Source organism: Rhinoderma darwinii, assembly GCF_050947455.1.
Source record: "Rhinoderma darwinii isolate aRhiDar2 chromosome 11 unlocalized genomic scaffold, aRhiDar2.hap1 SUPER_11_unloc_16, whole genome shotgun sequence".
Lineage (NCBI taxonomy): Eukaryota > Metazoa > Chordata > Amphibia > Anura > Rhinodermatidae > Rhinoderma > Rhinoderma darwinii.
Window position 1 is genome coordinate 270,833 of NW_027461847.1, and position 19,283 is coordinate 290,115.

General features: G+C 46.2%; 1 protein-coding gene across 2 annotated transcripts; it reads right to left on the reverse strand.

Moving 5' to 3' along the window:
- Positions 1–2,689: 2,689 nt before the first annotated feature.
- LOC142698008 (uncharacterized) lies at positions 2,690–18,459 on the reverse strand. 2 transcript variants are annotated; one of them, XM_075847752.1, is made up of 3 exons: positions 18,143–18,459; positions 16,955–17,595; positions 2,690–3,027 (listed from the first exon to the last, which is right to left on the reverse strand). In XM_075847752.1, the coding sequence occupies exons 1-3, from the start codon at positions 18,233–18,235 to the stop codon at positions 2,739–2,741; spliced, it is 1,023 nt and encodes a 340-aa protein (XP_075703867.1). In that variant the 5' UTR covers positions 18,236–18,459; the 3' UTR covers positions 2,690–2,738. The 2 variants fall into 2 exon arrangements, with proteins under 2 accessions (XP_075703867.1, XP_075703866.1); XM_075847751.1 differs by having other exon boundaries at positions 2,693–3,027; positions 16,955–18,459.
- Between the last annotated feature and the right edge of the window lie 824 nt (positions 18,460–19,283).

Below are 19,283 nucleotides of genomic sequence, written 5' to 3' on the forward strand. Positions count from 1 at the left end.
GGCTATATACAGGGGGACTATATCTACAGGGGTGGGCTATATCTATAGGGGTGGGCTATATCTACAGGGGTGGGCTATATCTACAGGAGTGGGTTATATCTACAGGGGGACTATATACAGGGGTGGGATATATCTACAGGGGGGCTATATCTACAGGGGGCTACATACTATATAGCCCCACCTGTAGCTATAGCCCACCCCTGTATATGGTGCTCCATAGATAGCCCACCCCAGTATATAGCCCCCCCTGTAGATAGACACCCCACGTGTAGATAAAGCCCCCCACGTGTAGATAAAGCCCCCCCCCCCGTAGATATAGCCCACCTGTAGATATAGTTCTCCTGGATATAGCCCACCCCTGGATATATCCCACCCCTGGATATAAAGCTCCCCCTGTAGATATAGCCCCCCTGTATATATAGCCCCCCTGTAGATATAGCCCACCTGTAGATATAGTCCCCTTGATATAGCCCACCCCTGAAGATATAGCCCACCCCTGTAGATAAAGCCCCCCGTGTAGATAAAGTCCCCCCTCCGTAGATAAAGCCCCCCCCTGTGTAGATAAAGTCCCCCTTGTAGATAAAGGCGTCCCCCCGTGTAGACAAAGTCCCCCCGTGTAGACAAAGTCCCCCCCCCCCCGTAGATACAGCCACACACTTTTATTACAATTAAAAAAAATATATATATATTTTTAAACTCACCTTAATCCCGCTCCCACACCGTCCGGCAGCCATGGAGACCTGCTCTCTTCTGCGCAGGTCTCCTGAGGGTTGAACGCAGCGTCTATGAAAGGCGCTGATTGGCTGGGCAGAATGACTTTCCCTGTCACTCAGCGCCTTTCATCGACGGAAGCTCCACTGGTACAAAAGGTACCAGTTACTTCACTCGTGGAAAGGCGCTGAATAGCCGGCCACGGAACGTGCCTGGTCATTCATTGCTTCTAATTGTACCTGTGTCCTATAGACACAGGTACAATTATAGTGCAGGAGGAGGTGGCGCTGACGCCCCCCTCTAAGCTGCGCCCGGGGCACATGCCCCGCCTGCCCCCCCTAGCTACGCCCCTGGGTGCCATCATCGCCGGATCTCAGCTGTATCTTACAGCTGACATCCAGCTGTAATGGCGGGGACCGAAATTAGCTTCGATCCTCGCCATTAACCCCTTAAGTGCAGCGCTCAAACGCGAGTGCTGCACTTAAGGTGTTTGCAGCTCATTGGAACCACAACAATGACATTGCCGGGGCTCCGTTGGCTGCAATGGCAACCGGAGGCCTAATACTGGCCTCCCGGTCTGCCTAGCACGGAAGCCGGTCAAGATCCGCCCGGCGGCGGAGCCTGATCGGCTTCCATGGCCGCCGACAAGATGGCGCCGGCTCAGGAACTGATCCGGCGTCATCAGCGGTGGAAGTCAGCTGTATGTTACAGCTGACATCCACCTATAATGGCAGGAACCGGAGCTAGCTCCGATCCCTGCCATTAACCCCTTCGATGCAGCAATCGAAAGCGATTGCTGCATCGTAGTGGTTACTAGCAGATCACCAGCCCTGACAGGCAATCAGGACTGGCGACTGCTGCTATGGCAACAGGAGACACAATAGCCTCCTGCTCTGCCATTACGGAAGCCGATTAGGCCCCGCCGGGAGGCGTAGCCTAATCGGCTTGCTGTCAGTGAATAACTGACAGATCTAATACATTGCACTTTGTAGGTAGTGCAATGTATTAGAAAAAAAACATCAGACAGTTGGAACTTCAAGTCCCCTAGTGGGACTTGAAAAAAAGTGTAAAAGAAAGTATAAAAAAGTGTAAAAAAAAGTGAAAAAAAAATAAAAGTTTGAAAACAATAAAAGTTTCAAGTAATAAAATAAAACACAATCGCCCTTTTTCGCTTATCAAGTCCTTTATTATTGAAAAAAAATAATAAACCATACGTATTTGGTATCGCCGCGACCGTAACAACCTGAGGTATAAAAATATTATATTATTTATTGCACGCGGCGAACAGCGTAAAAAAAAACAGTAAAAACCTATACCTGAGTTTCTGTTTCTTGGTCACTTTGCCCTACAAATATTGGAATAAAAAGTGATCAAAAAGTCGCACGTATCCAAAAATGGTACCTATAAAACCTATAGCTTGTCTCGTAAAAAATAAGCCCTCATACAGCTCCGTCGACAAAAAAATTAAAAAGTTATGGTTCTCACAACTTGACGACAGAAAAAATACATTATTTTTACAAAAGTAATTTTATTGTGCAAAAAGTTGTAAAACATAAAAAAGTTCTATAAATTAGGTATTGCCGGAATTGTACGGACCCACAGAATAAAGTTAACAGGTAATTTATAACGCATAGTGAACACTGTATAAAAAAAACTAAAAAAGCTGTGCCAGAAATGCGTTTTTTTGTTTACCTGGCCTCCCAAAAAATAGGATAAAAGGCGATCAAAAAGTCGCATGTACCCCAAAATGGTACCAATAATCGCTACAACTCGTCCTGCAAAAAAACAGCCCTCATACCACTACGTCTATGAAAAAATAAAATTCGTTATGGCTCCAATAAGTCAGGAAATAAAAAATATGCAGTTGTGCCCGAGGGGAACATTTCTTCTGTTTCAAGAGGCGATTTATCAAGAATCTAAAATTAGGGAACCAGGAAGGGGAGGGCCCAAACTGTGAATTATGATTTATTTGCTTATATTCTCTGTATGAAATTACATTGTGAATTATCAAGCAGGATGCCGAATTACTAAGATATGTAATATGTGAAAGTGATGATAATGTGTAAATGATTTAGTTTCGTGCAGCCGCGTCTTGTCTGGAGTTCCCATCTTGTCTGGAGTTCCCATCTTGTCTGGAGTTCCCATCTTGGTTCTTTTGTAGTGAATAGAAAAGTCATTGTTCCTTTAATACAAGTAATGTTGATTTCGTATGTTTTATCTTTGACCTTGGTTCCCATGCGAAGATGGACAGGGAGTGAGATGGGAGGATGGCAAGTATGCGTGAGGGAAGGTCTCCCCCATCTCCACGAGGACATTCTGTCCAAGAGAGAGATAAGACACTTGTAAACATTAATGTGTGAAGAATTATAATGATGTATTTTATTGTATGCGTTTTACTGAATAACAAATATTGTTACATTGTCTCTGATTGGTTTACCTCAAGCCTACACCCCTTCTGAATTTCAGTTTAACAGTTTGAGTTTGCTAATAAATCCTTCAGAGGAGCATTTTGAACATATCAGCGTGTCTGTGTGTTTTCTTCTCCTCTCTCGATATATATCGGTGAAATATCCTAATTAGGATTCTGACTAATGGAGTCTGGCCTTGAGAGTCTGTTGGGACTCGTATAAATTTCAGTCTGATATATTTTGAGCGATGTATTTCCACGACAAAACATATCTGCTGGAAGCGAGGGTGCCCGTTTTATACCAGGACAACACTTCACAGCAAAATTCCCCAAACTGCAAATGTGCGGAGTGTGGACCAAAAGGGGCATAAGAAAGGACGCCATTTATCAGTGCGACACTGGCCTGTGTAGAAAGGATTGCTTCACAGCGTAACACACATCTATGGATTATTTTATTGTTTTTTTTACCCGATTATTGTACCCCCTGACTATGCCCCTGATGTACTCTGCCCAGCTCACATATGCACCACATTATAAACGGAAACACCAGTAAGACTCCAAACAAAACTATTACCAAACAAATTCCACGCTCCAAAAGCCAAATGGCGCTCCCACCCATCTGAACCTTACAGTGTGCCCAAACAACAGTTTCCTTCCAAATTTATTGCAATGTCATACCCGGGAGAACCCTTTTAACAATTTTTGGGGTGTGTGTCTCCAATGGCATAAGCTGGGCATGACATATTTGCCACTGAAATGGCATATCTAGGGAAAAATATTAATTTTTACTGTGCACCATCCGCAGCGCAATCATTTATGGAAAAGACCTGTGGCATGAAAATGCTCACTACACCCCTTAATAAATGCCTTGAGGGGTGCGATTTCCAAATATGGTCACTTCTCAGGGGTTTCTTTTTATTATTTCACATCTGAGACTCTGCAATTGTGAACCAATACTTTATAAATCGCCAAATTAGGCCTCGATTTCGCATGATACGCTTTCACGCCTGAGCCTGGTCGAATGTCCAGGCAAAAGATTAGGGCCACATGAAGGGTGTTTCTAAAACCAGGAAACCCAGCAGAATAATTAGAGAGCTGTCTTGTTATGGTGACACAAGCTGGGCACCACATATTGGCATATCTATGGAAAAAAAAATCCAATTTTCACTCTGCAACATTGATTGCACACTAATTTCTACAAAACACCTGCAGGGTTAACATGCTTACTACACCCCTAGGTAAATGCATCGAGGGATGTAGTTTCCAAAATGTGTTCACTTCTGGGGGGTTTCCACAGTTTTAGTCCCACAGGCGCCCAGAAACCAATCCAGCAAAATCTGCACTCCAAATGGCGCTCTTTCCTTTCTGAGCCTTGCCGTGTGCCCAAACAGCAGTTTATACTAAAAGTGAAACAAAAAGCACACGGCGCCAAACTTGCGGTATCAATAATGAGCGGAGATAACGCACATATATGCTCACCTCCAAGGTTTTAAATTACCGGCATGTAATTCGTAGTAGAAAAGCTGCTGCCAATCCCAACGCAAACTCCCAAGGAGTTGCCAAGGTAGTATCCCGTTTTTTCTTCCTGTATTTAAACATCAGTTTATGACCATATATGGGGTATTGCCATACTCGGGAAAAATTGCTTTACAAATGTGGTGTTCTTTTTTTCCTTTATTTGTTGAGAAAACAAAAAATTTTGCGGTAAAGCTACGTCTTATTTAAGAAAAAGGATTGTTTTTATTTTCACTGCCCAATTCTAATAAATTCTATGAAACATCTATGGGGTCAAAATGCTCACAATACTCCTAGATGGATTCTTCAAGGGGTGTAGTTTCCTAAATGGAGTCACTTTTTGGACATTTTCATTGTTTTGTCCCCTCAGGGGCTTTGCAAATGCGACATTGCCTCCTCAAATCATTCCTGCTAAATGTGATCTCCAAAAGCCAAATAGCGCTCTTTCCATTCTAAGCCCTGCCGTGTGTCCAAACAGCCGGTTATTACCACATGTGGGGTACTGTTTTACTCTAGAGAAATTGCTTTACAAATTTTGTGGTGCTTTTTCTCCTTCAGTACTTGTGGAAATGAGAAAAAATTAGCTAAACCTACATTTTCTTTGAAAAAATGTAGATTTTTATTTTCAGGGCCTACTTCCAATAATTTCTGCAAAAAACCTGTGTGGTCAAAACGCTCAGTATACCCCTAGAAAATTTCCTCAATGGGTGTAATTTCCAAAATGAGGTCACTTGTGGGGGGTTTCCACTGTTTTATCCCCTCAGGGGCTTTGTAAATGTGACATGGCCTCCGCAAACCATTCCTGCTAAATGTGAACTCCAATAGCCAAATGGTGCTGCATCCCTACTAAGCCCTGCCGTGTGTCCAAACAGCCGTTTTTTTACCACATGTGGGGTACTGTTTTACTCTAAAGAAATTGCTTTACAAATCATGTGTTGCTTTTTCTCCTTCAGTCCTTGTGGAAATTAGAAAAAATTAGCTAAACCTACATTTTCTTTGAAAAAATGTAGATTTTTATTTTCAGGGCCTACTTCCAATAATTTCTGCAAAAAACCTGGGGGGGGGGGGTCAAAACGCTCAGCATACCCGTAGATAATTTCCTCAATGGGTATAGTTTCCAAAATGGGGTCACTTGTGGGGGGTTTCCACTGTTTTGTCCCCTCATGGGCTTACTAAATGTGACATGGCCTCCGCAAACCATTCCTGCTAAATGTGAACTCCAAAAGCCAAATGGTGCTCCATCCTTTCTAAGCCCTGCTATGTGTCCAAACAGCCGTTTATTGCCACATGTGGGGTATTGTTTTACTGACATGGTGCCTAAAATATATTCGAATAAAAATAAGGCCCCAAAATCCACTAGGTGCTCCTTTGCTTCAGAGGCCGGTGCTTCAGTCCAGAAGCACGCTACGGCCACATGTGGGATATTTCCTAAAACTGCAGAATCTGGGCAATAAATATTGGGTTGCATTTCTATGGTAAAACTTTCTGTGTTATAAAGAAAATTGGATTACAAATTAATTTCTGCCAAAAAATATGAAATTTGTAAATTTCACCCCTACATTGCTTTAATTCCTGTGAAAAGTTTAAAGGGTTAAGAAATTTTCTAAATGCTGTTTTGAATACTTTGAGGGGTGAAGTTTTCAAAATGGGGTGACTTTTTTTGGGTTTCCAATATATAAGGCCCTCAAAGCCACTTCACAAGTGAACTGGCCCCTCTAAAAATAGCTTTTTGAAATTTTCTTGAGAATGTGACAAATTGCTGTTAAAGTTCAAAGCCTTGTAACGTCCTAGAAAAAGTTCGGTTCGGCTAATTCGCCGAATTTCACAAAAAAGTTCGATTCGGACCGAACTAGTTCGGACCGAACCTGTAATTTCCGTGCGCCGAGCATGGTACTGTCCAGGGTGCTGATAGAGTTAATGGGCTGCACTAACTCTTTCAGCAACCTTGACAGTACATGCTCGGAGCGCGGAAAATAAAATTTTAATGTAATAAAAAAATAAATAAATACGTTCATACTTACATTCCTGCTGTCCGGCCTCTAGCGATGACGTTTCATCCATGTCACCGCTGCAGCCAATCACAGGCTATAGTGGCGGTCACGCACGTCAGGATGATGTCAGAAGGCCGGCCTCCAGGGATGACGCTTCATCCCACGTGACGGCCTCTGCAGCCAATCACAGGCTGCAGCGGCCTCTGCAGCCAATCACAGGCTGCACCGGCCTCTGCAGCCAATCACACGCTCCTCTCCTGAAATACTCTGTGCTGCGCTGCCTTAAACTCTGTGGACAGGTCAGGATCCTGTTTCTTTTAAATGCTGCTGGGGAACCCGCTCGATCCACTATATAAGGCTGAGCTACAGTGCAGCATTTAAAAGAAACAGGATCCTGACCTGTCCACAGAGTTTAAGGCAGCAGAGTATTTCAGGAGATGAGCGTGCAGATTCAGTGCTGCTGTGAACTCTGCTCTTACCATTACGTAGCTCTCAGTCTGTTACCTCTCCTCCACTCCTGTCCTCAATAACACCTTCACATGATTGGTAAGTCACCACGTAATGGTAAGAGCAGAGTTCACAGCAGCACAGAGTATTTCAGGAGATGAGCGTGCGGATCTTGTGCGGGGTGGTGACTTGCCAATCATGTGAAGGTGTTATTGAGGACAGGAGTGGTGGAGAGGTAACAGACTGAGCTACGTAATGGTAAGAGCAGAGTTCACAGCAGCACAGAGTATTTCAGGAGAGGAGCGTGCAGATTCTGTGCTGCTGTGAACTCTGCTCTTACCATTACGTAGCTCTCAGTCTGTTACCTCGCCTCCACTCCTGTCCTCAATAACACCTTCACATGATTGGCAGAGTTCACAGCAGCACTGAATCTGCACGCTCATCTCCTGAAATACTCTGTGCTGCCTTAAACTCTGTGGACAGGTCAGGATCCTGTTTCTTTTAAATGCTGCACTGTAGCGCAGCCTTATATAGTGGATCGAGCGGGTTCCCTAGCAGCATTTAAAGGAAACAGGATCCTGACCTGTCCGCAGAGTTTAAGGCAGCACAGAGTATTTCAGGAGATGCGCACGGCCGGCCACGGGCAGCCGGTCGTTTTTCCGAGCCGTGCTCCCATTATAAAGTATAGGAGCACGGCCCGTAAAATAAAAAAATAGAACATGTTCTATCTTTTTAACGGCACGGGCACCTTCCCGTGAGAAAACGGGAAGGTACCCGTGGCTAACAGAAGTCTATGGGCCCGCTATTTCGGGTCATAATTACGACACGTAATAACGGGTGTTTTTACAGTCGTGTGCATGAAGCCCCGTAATGACGGGTGGCTACATGTGTGCACCCGTCATTACGGCAGCGTTGCTAGGCGACGTCAGTAAATAGTCACTGTCCAGGGTGCTGAAAGAGTTAACTGATCGGCAGTAACTGTTTCAGCACCCTGGACAGTGACTACCGATCAGAATATAGAGTAACCTGTAAAAAAAAATGTTCATACTTACCGAGAACTTTCTGCTTCCTCCAGTCCGGTCTCCTGGCCGTTGCCTTGGTGACGCGTCCCTCTCGACATCTGGTCCGACATTCCTGGATGACGATACAGCCCATGTGACCGCTGCAGCCAATCACAGGCTGCAGAGGCCTCTGCAGCCAATCACAGGCTGCAGAGGCCTCTGCAGCCAATCACAGGCTGCCGCGTCAAAAAAGAAGGTCGGACTGTACTAAGAAGAGGGACTCGTCACCAAGACAACGACCGGGTACGTATGAAATGCTTTTTATTTTATTTTTAATCAGCAGCCTCTTTTCTCTATCAGTGATTGATAGAGACAAGTGGCTGCCGATTTGTATAATATTTTTGACCGGGTTCGGTCAAAACGGGTTCGGCCGAACCCGGTGAAGTTCGGATTCGCTGCGAACCGAACTTTTCCGGATGTTCGGACCAAAACCGGGTTCGGTTGTCCCGGTTCGCTCATCTCTAATCAAGTCCAATGTGTCACGAGAAAACAATCTCAGAATCGCTTGGATAGCTAAAAGCATTCCGACCAGTGGCGTAGCTATAGGGGTCGCAGTTGCGACCGGGCCCGCAAGCCAGGGGGGCCCGCAGGGCCCCCTCGCCACACTAACGCTGACTGCAGGGCCGGGCTGCCTATCTGGCAAATGCCAGATGCCGGTGTATGTAGTGGGCTGCTGCTGCCCGCCCACCTCTTTATCCCCAGCGGCGGGCCCCGCTCTGTAGTGTGACACATTTCCCCTCTCTGAGGGGCGCACAGCCCACTTGCTGGACGCTTTACTACGCAGCCTGCTGCAGTCCAGCCAATTAGTGTGGGTCATACTGATTGGCTGGTCTGCACTAGGCTGTGTACACGGCGGCCAGCATGTAGACTGTGCACTGTATAGGGGGGAATTGTCGTGGTCCTAGCAGCAGCAGGAGGTGCCTCATGAGTCCTGGTGGATTTAACTTTTCAACCCCCCTCCCCCGGTCCCATCATATTGCATCACGGCTCACAGAGCTGAGCAGAGAAATAGTCAGACTCCAAGGTAAGAGCCAGGCAGCACTGCAGCAGCTTATGAGGAAAAAGTGTGACCCCAGTACTTTGCAAAGAAACTACTGTCTGTTATGCCCTTCCCCTGCATGGGGAACTATAACTCCACGCATGCCATGATACCTGTAGGTTTTCAGGACCTGCTGTGAGTTGTAGTTCTCCTCACCAATTGTATTCAACAAGTATGTTATTACTTTCTTAAAGAGGTATTCCTATTTACAGTATATGCCATAAGTACCACCTATGGGATCCTCACCCATCAGCAGACCCCTGTCCGCCAATTCCTGCCCGCCGTAATCTCCATATACTTCAGTGGAGATATGGCTGCACGCAAGCGCAACCACCTCCCTATTGAAGTGTATGAAGAATTCTGCTGATAGGTGACGATCACATAGGTGAGACCAGCACTTTTTAGGCATTTATGGCATATATCCTATGCGTATTCCATAAATGCCCAAGATAAGAATACCGTACCTTTAACCCCTTAACGATGAACAATATCCGTCACAAGCAGGTGCTAGTTCCCGCATCGTGACTGATATATTAGTCTCTTGGATCTTGTGAGTACTGCCAGTGTACCTATAAGACTAGGCACAGCCTGGCTCCTGCCGAAATTGTAGAGAACAATTCTGGCAGTTTAACCCCTTAAAGTGTGAAAAAAAAATACACATAAGGTATCGCCATGATCATAACTCGAGCAATAAAGTTAACACATTAATTAAAGCGCCAGGTGAATGGCAGACAAAAACACTTAAAAAACACAACAGCAAAAATGCTTTTTCTTTTTATTTCCCCCCCAATAAAATAAAATAAAAGTTGATCAATAAGTTCCACGTGACGCAAAATAGTGCCAACGCAAACTACACTTTGTCGTGCAAAAAACAAGACCACATATGGCTATATAGGCGGAAAAATAAAAAAGGTTAGGTCTCTTGGAATGTGGCGATTATTATTGTGAAAACGTAGAGAAAATTAAGAAACTATACTTATTTGGTATCGCCGCTTTCGTACTGAAAAATCCGCAGGATAATACAGTAGTAGCAGAGTGGATGAGATAATCACATCTCCTCCACACGCTGTTTAAATGACAAGCGGAAAATCTGCTCAGAAATTTACCTGCGGTGCGATATTTAATCCGCAACATGTCAATTGATTTATTTTTTTTACGTGTTTTCTCCATTTAAATCAATGGGAATGTAAAACCCGCAACAAATAGCAGGTGTTTTTTTGTGGTGGAAAAGCAGCGATTAAACCCAAAACGTATACTTATCCAGAATTCTGTGTTTCTTCATCCAGGCCGGCCTCCTGGGACATCCCATGTGACTGTTACACCCAATCAGAGGCTGCATCAGTCGTATGGGATAAAACATCATCCCAGGCGACCAGCATGCAGGACAGCAGAGGGATGCGTCGCCATGGCTATGTAAAAGTATCACATTTTTATGTTTCATTTTCCGCAGCGGTCTTTGCGGCCGAAAAACTGCACCACAATTTGGTGCGGTTTTTCGTCCAGAATTCCCTGCGCCACAGCGTTTCCGCCCTGTGTGAACATAGCCTAACTCTGTAGAAGCACTGCGGGTAGCTACAGAATAGGAAGTGTGTGCGCAAAAACGAGTCATGACTGGAACTTGGAAGAAGTCGAGAAGAGAAGTCACATGTAAGTCACTGGATATAACAGTACTATGCTCACTATTCACTGTGTAGAACTGGTATTTGACACTTATTGGGAGCTGCATTATTTAGGGGTATGGGCGGTACAAAGTATATGTCTTTGACTTTGTGCCCATGATCTTTTCTGACCGTTGCAACGCCTCTGGCTGCTAATGCTGCATCAATGGTTCACTTAAGAAACCCAGCAATGCAGATGTAAGTTATAGGTGGGCCACGGCCATAAAGTGAAGTTGCGGGGGAGGGGGGGGGGGCCCAAGCTGAATTTTTGCACCAGGGCCCATGAGCCTTTAGCTACGCCCCTGCTGGGCTGTACAGGGTTAGCAGCAGCTATGCGGGTCAGTGGTGCAGACACAGTGAAGGAGCCGGGTGCTGCTGACCTGTACAGCTGCTGGGCAGTGAATTAGATACAGAGCAAGCCACCGGGCAGGGGCTTCACATATCAGCAATACAAGCTGAAGTAACGGCAGCCCAGCGTCCTGTTCTGCATAGATTCTCCTGTGTCACCTGTCAGGTCCCAGCCAAGCCGCACTCTCTCCGCTGTCGAATTTCCTCCTCTCCGTTGTCCTCTCTGGCGGGCAGGAGACCCCTGCTAGTACTACACACGAGACGTGGTGCGCGGAGGCTGGGAAGGCTGCTAACAATGTTCTACATGAGAGGTCATCACGCAGCCACAACTTGCATATGCGCAGCTCCTTGCACAACAAAAAAATATAGAAATCACGAACGCATTCTTTTTATTCCGGACAGTTGCCAAAAGTCCTCTCATTTCACGGACTGTCCATGATTTTCACGGACTGTCCATATATGGACAGTGATACCGTGATGACAGCAGTGACAGCACCCGGCGGCCGAGTGGGCCCCCCCAAGGGTAATGGGCCCCGGAACTTGCCCGGGTTCGCCGGGTGCTGACGACGGCCCTGACTATACCCACACATATATAAACACACACAGAGGCATAAATATATATACACTAACATAGAGACATATGTACGTGCAACAGCCCGATGGGGATGAGGGAAAGTGCGGAGACCAATGTTGGGAGTTGTAGTACTCACGGTGGCTGTAGTCCTCTCACACTCCTGCGGAGCTGGCACAGTGAAGGAGGGGGATCTGCATATGTATTGGTGGTAGTTGTTGATTCCCCCTGGGGCACGCCCTGTGGTGCTGTCTCCTGGTGGATGGGATATGGGGTGCCCTTGTTGTTAGTGGGTGCAGTGCAGAGTAACACGCAGGAGACGGTGATGTAACTTGGTATAATAATAACTCACAGTTTCTTTACTGGAAGATTGCAGGCTGCAGCTTGGCTCCACATAGAAGTTATTATCCAGCTAGGGCAGGCGGGATGAGTCAGGCGGAGACAGTTTCCTATCTGCAAGCAGCAAAATGAACTTTCTTCTCTCTTGCTTTCCTTCTCTTTAAGCAGGTTTGTTTCCCTGTATTAATTTCTAGTTCAGGCCAGAAGCTTTCTGAACTAAATATGCTGTGAGGCCCAGTATTATCTCAGCTCTCCTCACAGGCTGTCTTCCCTCGTTCCTCTCCTGGAACCGACTCCTCTACAACTTTCTGCTGCAAAGCCTCATGGGAATCGCCTCAGACCCTCCTCTCCAGCCACACCCTTTACAGGCTGGAAAAATAGATTGTAATGACAATTCTGCATCACTAGGTGGCAGCATAACACAACATATAACATTATGTTCAATGCATTACAATGTAACCAATACTCCTCTATGGTATTGTCAGGACACTACATACACCCCTGCTTTAACAAAAGCCGTCCTCGGCGTCTGCAACGATGGAGGAACTGCAACCCTAGTAATGGAAAAGTCAGGCACATATCAAGCATATATTAAAACAGTGCAATATATTACTTTCACGAAGAGTCTCATCAGTCCTTTAAGGCACTAGAATAAGGAATATGGGCGACGACTCTTGTTCAATGTAAAGTTCCTGTATCAACTGTTGGGGAACAGGGATGTGGATTCCTCATATAAACTTGTGGGGTACAAGAGTTCTTAACCCAACCGGGACAGTGTCCAAAAGTTCGGCACGGAATAACTTGGGTAAATATAGCAAAGTCATTCAATGTTCAAGTAAAAAGTATGAGGTAGAGAAAATGTTCAATTCTATGATGAAACAGTTAGTCGAGATACCTGGCGGGTAATTTACCCCTGGTGCTCCTCTCTGGTCTTCTAATAGGTTCTTCCTCGAAGAAAGTTGGTTCTGGGTTCATCTGTTGCTCTGGGCTGGCTGAAGACCCTGGCTGTGATGTTATCGGAGTCTCAACTTGATCCGGAACACTTTTGTCAGGGACAATGAAGGAAATTAAAGGCCCAAAGAACCAATCCAAAGGAGAAAAATCAGGCATCTGTGTCTCTGGTGACGGTAAAAGTTTCTCAACAACAGGAGGTTTCTCAACGATTTCAGCCTCTGCAGGAACAAACTCTTTTTGACACAATTTAAGTCTGTTACGATGGACTACTTGAGGTGCTCGGCCTTCTTTCACTATTTCGTACACGGCTGTGTCAGGATATGGGATGGCTTTGATGGTGTACGGTTCTGTTTCCCACTTGGTGTCCAGTTTGCTCGTTCTGTGATTATTCTTGAGCCAAACATGATCACCAATCTGAAAAGGCTCGGCTCTAGCATGCAAGTCAAAGTCCATTTGTTGCTTCTTGCGGGCTTCCTCCATTCGACTTTCAACTATTTTGTTGGCATCAGCCAGACGTCTCTGGTGGTCACTCACCCAATCGGTTCGTGGCAACGGGTTGATGGCATCAGGCACTGACACATCCAGGTCTAAGTCAGCTGGTAATTTGCCCTGACGACCAAACATGAGGTAGTAGGGAGTGTACCCAGTGGAACAGTGTACAGTGTTGTTGTACATGTAAACTAACTCTGGTAGCAGGGTTGGCCAATTAGTCCTCCTGTGAGATGGCACAGTCCTCAGCATCTCTATAAGCGTCTGGTTCATCTTTTCACAGAGGCCATTGCCTTGTGGGTGGTAAGCTGTTGTACAGAGCTTCTGACAACTGTAGAGAGAACACAGTTCTTGGAATAGCTGAGATTCAAATGCTGACCCTCTGTCAGTCAGGATCTTCTCAGGACATCCATAGGGTAGCATGAAGTATCTCCAGAAAACAGCGGCAGTGGTTTTGGCTGTCAAGTCTCGGACAGGTACTGCAACCGCAAACTTGGTGTAGTGGTCGATGATGGTCATTGCATATGTGTATCCAGATCTGCTAGGCTCAAATTTGACATGATCTATGGCCACGATCTCCAAAGGTCGGTGACTTACGATGGAATGTAATGGAGCCTTCTGATCATGTTTTTCACCTCTGCTTAGAGCACAAGCTTGACACTCTCTGCACCAATTCTCAATATCTTCACGCATTCCTATCCAATAGAAGCGTCTGCGGATTGTGGCCTCTATTTTTTGTACACCGAAGTGTCCCGATCTGTCATGGTAGGCTTCTAGTACTGTTCTTGCATCTCGACGGGGTACTACTACTTGATGTAGACGGTCACCAGTGATGGGATCCAGAGCGCTGCGTAGCATCAGACCTTTTTTTATGAAGAGTCGTCTCCTCTGTCTCCAGAGACGGATTAATTCAGGGTCTACATTGCCACGACGAAGTCTCTCAGGTACTCTTCTACTAACGAGAAAATCTTGCAGCTCTCCCATCACCCGACTCTCTGCTTGAAGTTTAATCCATTGCTCCTTCTCTTGGAGTGATTCTGAACTCTGTTGCTGCGAGCAAAGTCCTTTCTCCATGATGGTGATTGTGTTCTGCTGTGTGAAGCGGGTGTAGAACGATGGCATTTCTACTTCTTCCCAGTCTTCTTCATTCTGAGCAGGTACTTCATCGGTTGGCAGGCGGGATAATGCGTCCGCATTCTCATTGGATTTGCCGGTTCTGTACTTGACCACGAAGTCGTAGTTTGCAAGACGAGATGCCCACCTTTGCTCTAGGGCTCCCAGCCTGGCTGTGTTCAGATGTGCAAGGGGGTTGTTGTCTGTGTAGACCACAAATGGTGTTGCCGCGAGGTAGTCTTTGTACTTCTCGGTTACAGCCCACACTAACGCGAGGAACTCCAATTTGAACAAGCTGTAATTTTGGTCATTTCGTTCAGTCCCTTTAAGCCCTCGGCTGCCAAAGGCTATTACCCGTTCTCTTCCCTCTTGCATTTGGGTCAGGATGGCTCCAAGACCTTTCTTGCTGGCATCCGTGTAGAGGCAGAAAGGTTGACTGTAGTCTGGATAACCAAGGATGGGTGGCTCAATCAGCTTCTGTTTCAGCAGCTGGAAGGCAATCTCTTGATCCTCAGTCCATTCAATAGGAATTGGTCTTTTCAGATGTTCCTTTGAGTGTCCTCTAAGAAGCTCTTGTAGAGGCTCTGCAATCTGGGCGAAATAGGGTATAAAGCGCCTGTAATAACCTGCGAATCCCAGGAAACTTCTCACCTCTTTTACTGTGGTGGGAGTAGGCCAATCCTTCACAACAGCAATCTTTTCTGGGTCAGGCATCACACCCTCAGAGCTAACAACGTGTCCCAAGTAGTTGACTTGTGGCTTCAGCAGATGGCACTTGGAGGGTTTCACCTTGAGACCATGCTTAATGAGAACCTGGAAGACCTCAGCCAGATGTTGTAGGTGGTCTTCATAGGACTTAGAGTAGATGATCACGTCATCCAAATACAGCAGAACAGTCTCAAAGTTCTTGTGGCCCAGACAGCGCTCCATCAACCTCTGAAAAGTTCCAGGTGCGTTACAGAGTCCAAAGGGCATGCAATTGAATTCAAATAGGCCCATGGGAGTGGTAAATGCTGTCTTCTCAATGTCTTCTGGGGCCATAGGTACCTGCCAGTACCCACTTGTCAAATCCAGGGTGGAGAAATAAGCAGCTTTTCCCAAAGCAGTCAAGGACTCTTCTATGCGTGGTAGAGGATAGGCATCTTTGTGGGTTATATTGTTAATTTTCCGGTAGTCTACGCAGAATCGCATCTTGCCATCTTTCTTTTTGACTAAGACAATAGGTGCAGCCCAAGGGCTGTGACTGTCCCGAATCACCTTGGCATCCTTCATTTCTTTTATCATCTTCTTGACAGGTTGGTACATAGTGGGTGGTATGGGCCGGTATCTCTCTTTAATTAGAGGATGAGAGCCAGTTGGGATATTGTGCTTCATTATGCTGGTCTTCCCGAAGTCCAGGGGATGTTTACTGAAGGCCTGATGGTATTCTCTTGAGACTTCCAATACTCCTTCAATTTGTTCAGCAGGCGTGGAAATATCCCCAACACAAATTTCTGACCACCATGGTGTAGATGAATTCTCTTCTTGTGTACTCTGTATTTGAGTGGACTGTTGGGCAGCAACTGTTGGAACTTCCACAATGTCTTGGAATGTGACCTGTAATAACTGGGCAACAGAGTAGTATTTCTTTAATTCCACAGGGATGTCACTCAGATTCAAGAGGCGGATGGGTACCTTTCCGTTGGAAACGGTCACTAGACTTCTTGCAGCAAGCACCATAGGATGTTCTTCAAGATGGAGGGGTTCTACTAAGGCTTGGTAGTCTTGGCCTCGTATCCCTGGGCGAGCATGGCACCACAGCAGGGTTTCGGTACCGGGTTTCAGGATCACTGGACGGACATCTCTAATGTGGGCATGGCAGATCTCTCCTCTGACGTTGGCAAACTTCTGCTGAGCGCACAGCACACGAATAGTCTGTTGGATTACTTTCTGCGCAGAGTGTGAAGCTGTTGGCAGGGATCGGTGTAGGGCATCTAGCATTTCCCCATAAAAATTCCTTAGGATGTTCATTCCGAGCACCACTGGAGGCATGTCTTCATCATGGACCTTTACTACGATCACACCTTGCTGTGTTAGGTTAGTCTCTCCCACTTGAACGGTGGGTTCCCAGTAACCTTGCAGGGGTACTGTCTGACCATTGCTTGCAATAACATTCAGCCAAACTTCTGGTGGCTGCATCAATAGGTCGCTGCTACAGTATTTCTCAAACATGGCTTTCTGTATGGCGGTGACTTGCGAACCAGTGTCCAGCAGAGCTGTAAGGGGTACCCCATTAATGTGGATGGTGACTAATGGATGGGGCCCGACATACCTGGTCAGCCAATTTGGATCTTCTGGACCTAGTGTTCTTCCACCCGAGGGATGTTCTTTTGACCGCCAGCACTCTCTCTCCACATGACCACTTTTGTGGCAGTGTCTGCAGATGGGCCTTCCATGAGTATCAAACCTGTCTGTAGGCAATCTTCCAGATCTCCTGTAGTATCCCTTGCTCGCACTGTCAGTAGGACGACTCCTATGCTGTGGGGACTCACACTCTGGCTGAGGACGCATCTCTAACTGTTCAAGCTTATGACACACCTTCTCCAAGCTCTTAGTCAGGATTGCGACTTGGTCCTTTAAATCAGCCACTGCATCTGGAATCTGTACTTGTGCACCCTGGGCAGCAAGGAGAGTATTTCCTGGAGACACAGGACACATGAGCTTAGCATCTCCATAACTGTCAGCAGGACACACAGCAAATTTGGTTGATTCTTGGTTGAGTTCTACCCCCAGGATTCTGATGGACAATTCTTTAAAATCCAGGAACGTACTTTCAGGATGTTGAGCAGACAGCATTTTTAGTTGACATTTCAGAGACTTTGTTTCAGCTCCTTCAATAAACTGCTCCCGCAGTGTGTTATCTGCATTCTGTGCTTCACGTGGGTCCACTTCTATAACGGCCCTCAGTGCCTCCTGTAGGGATAAAGCATAGTCTCTAAGGGACTCACCGGGCTGTTGTTTCTTGCTAAAGAAGCGCATTTTTAATTCTGATACCGTCCTGGTTTCAAAGGTGACCAGTAGTCTTTCAAGAATCTGTTCTACTGTCTTTCTTTCTGAATGAGGCCATGACTTTACCTCTCTCAATGCAGCGCCCCCTAGCTGGCCAATGAGAATTTCCACCTTCTGTTCTGTTGACACTGGATATAACCGGAACATAGCAAGCATTTTCCCTTTAAATTCTCTCAGGGTATGTGATTCACCTTTGTAGCGGGGGAGCCAGGGTGCTCCAAAATAATACGGCATGGTCAGTGGCATCATATGCCTGGTTGTGGGTGATCCACCTCGGCTGGGGGAGCCGTTATCGCTGTCGTCAGACATTTCTAATATAAATTCCTATCGTTGCCCCTAGCAACGAGATGCTCAGTAGCAGAATGTGTAGTAAGTCTCTTATTTGTGCTCACTGATGCGACAAGTTCATCTTTACTTGGGCTGAATTGTAAAAACTTTCAGCGGTACTCACTGTTTTGGAGCTGGAACCTCTTTCTCTGTCTTTTTGGAATATAAGCGGCCGCTGTGACTCAGATTCTGTACTTTTCAAGATGGCGGCGCCCATCTACTTCCAGTGGTTCCGGCTTGTTTCTCCTTCCCCACTGCAACAGTGGGTAGGAACTTTGGTTCCACTGTAGTGGTCTGTAACATGAGGTTCCTTGCTGTTGCTGGGCAGATTCTCTGCTTTCCCGCCTTCAAGTGAGCGGGGGTGGAACTAAGAGCAGTTGTGATGCAGCAAACAATTCAATGCAAACAGTCTCTAATGTCACTTTTCTTCTGCTAAAACAATGATCAATTCAATGTAAAAGTCTCTAATCAGATTCACTGTCAGTACAGCAATTTCCATCACAAGTTCCATAAGTAACACACAGTCTTTCCAAGATGGCTGCTTAACCCCACATGTGCTGGTGATAATTTCTTGCAACAATAAAGTCTCTTTAGCAGGCACAGAGGTGTGTTAATCCTGTTCGTGACGCCAATTTATGTGCAACAGCCCGATGGGGATGAGGGAAAGTGCGGAGACCAATGTTGGGAGTTGTAGTACTCACGGTGGCTGTAGTCCTCTCACACTCCTGCGGAGCTGGCACAGTGAAGGAGGGGGATCTGCATATGTATGGGTGGTAGTTGTTGATTCCCCCTGGGGCACGCCCTGTGGTGCTGTCTCCTGGTGGATGGGATATGGGGTGCCCTTGTTGTTAGTGGGTGCAGTGCAGAGTAACACGCAGGAGACGGTGATGTAACTTGGTATAATAATAACTCACAGTTTCTTTACTGGAAGATTGCAGGCTGCAGCTTGGCTCCACATAGAAGTTATTATCCAGCTAGGGCAGGCGGGATGAGTCAGGCTGGGACAGTTTCCTATCTGCAAGCAGCAAAATGAACTTTCTTCTCTCTTGCTTTCCTTCTCTTTACGCAGGTTTGTTTCCCTGTATTAATTTCTAGTTCAGGCCAGAAGCTTTCTGAACTAAATATGCTGTGAGGCCCAGTATTATCTCAGCTTTCCTCACAGGCTGTCTTCTCTCGTTCCTCTCCTGGAACCGACTCCTCTACAACTTTCTGCTGCAAAGCCTCATGGGAACTGCCTCAGACCCTCCTCTCCAGCCACACCCTTT

Excerpts from the sequence above, each read along its gene's own strand:
- LOC142698008 (XM_075847751.1), bottom strand. The coding sequence starts at position 18,000 with ATGTCTGACGACAGCGATAACGGCTCCCCCAGCCGAGGTGGATCACCC. Across the intron at positions 3,028-16,954 it reads GATCCAAATTGGCTGACCAG|AATGTCCTCGTGGAGATGGG; the intron begins GTATGTCGGGCC and ends TCTCTTGGACAG.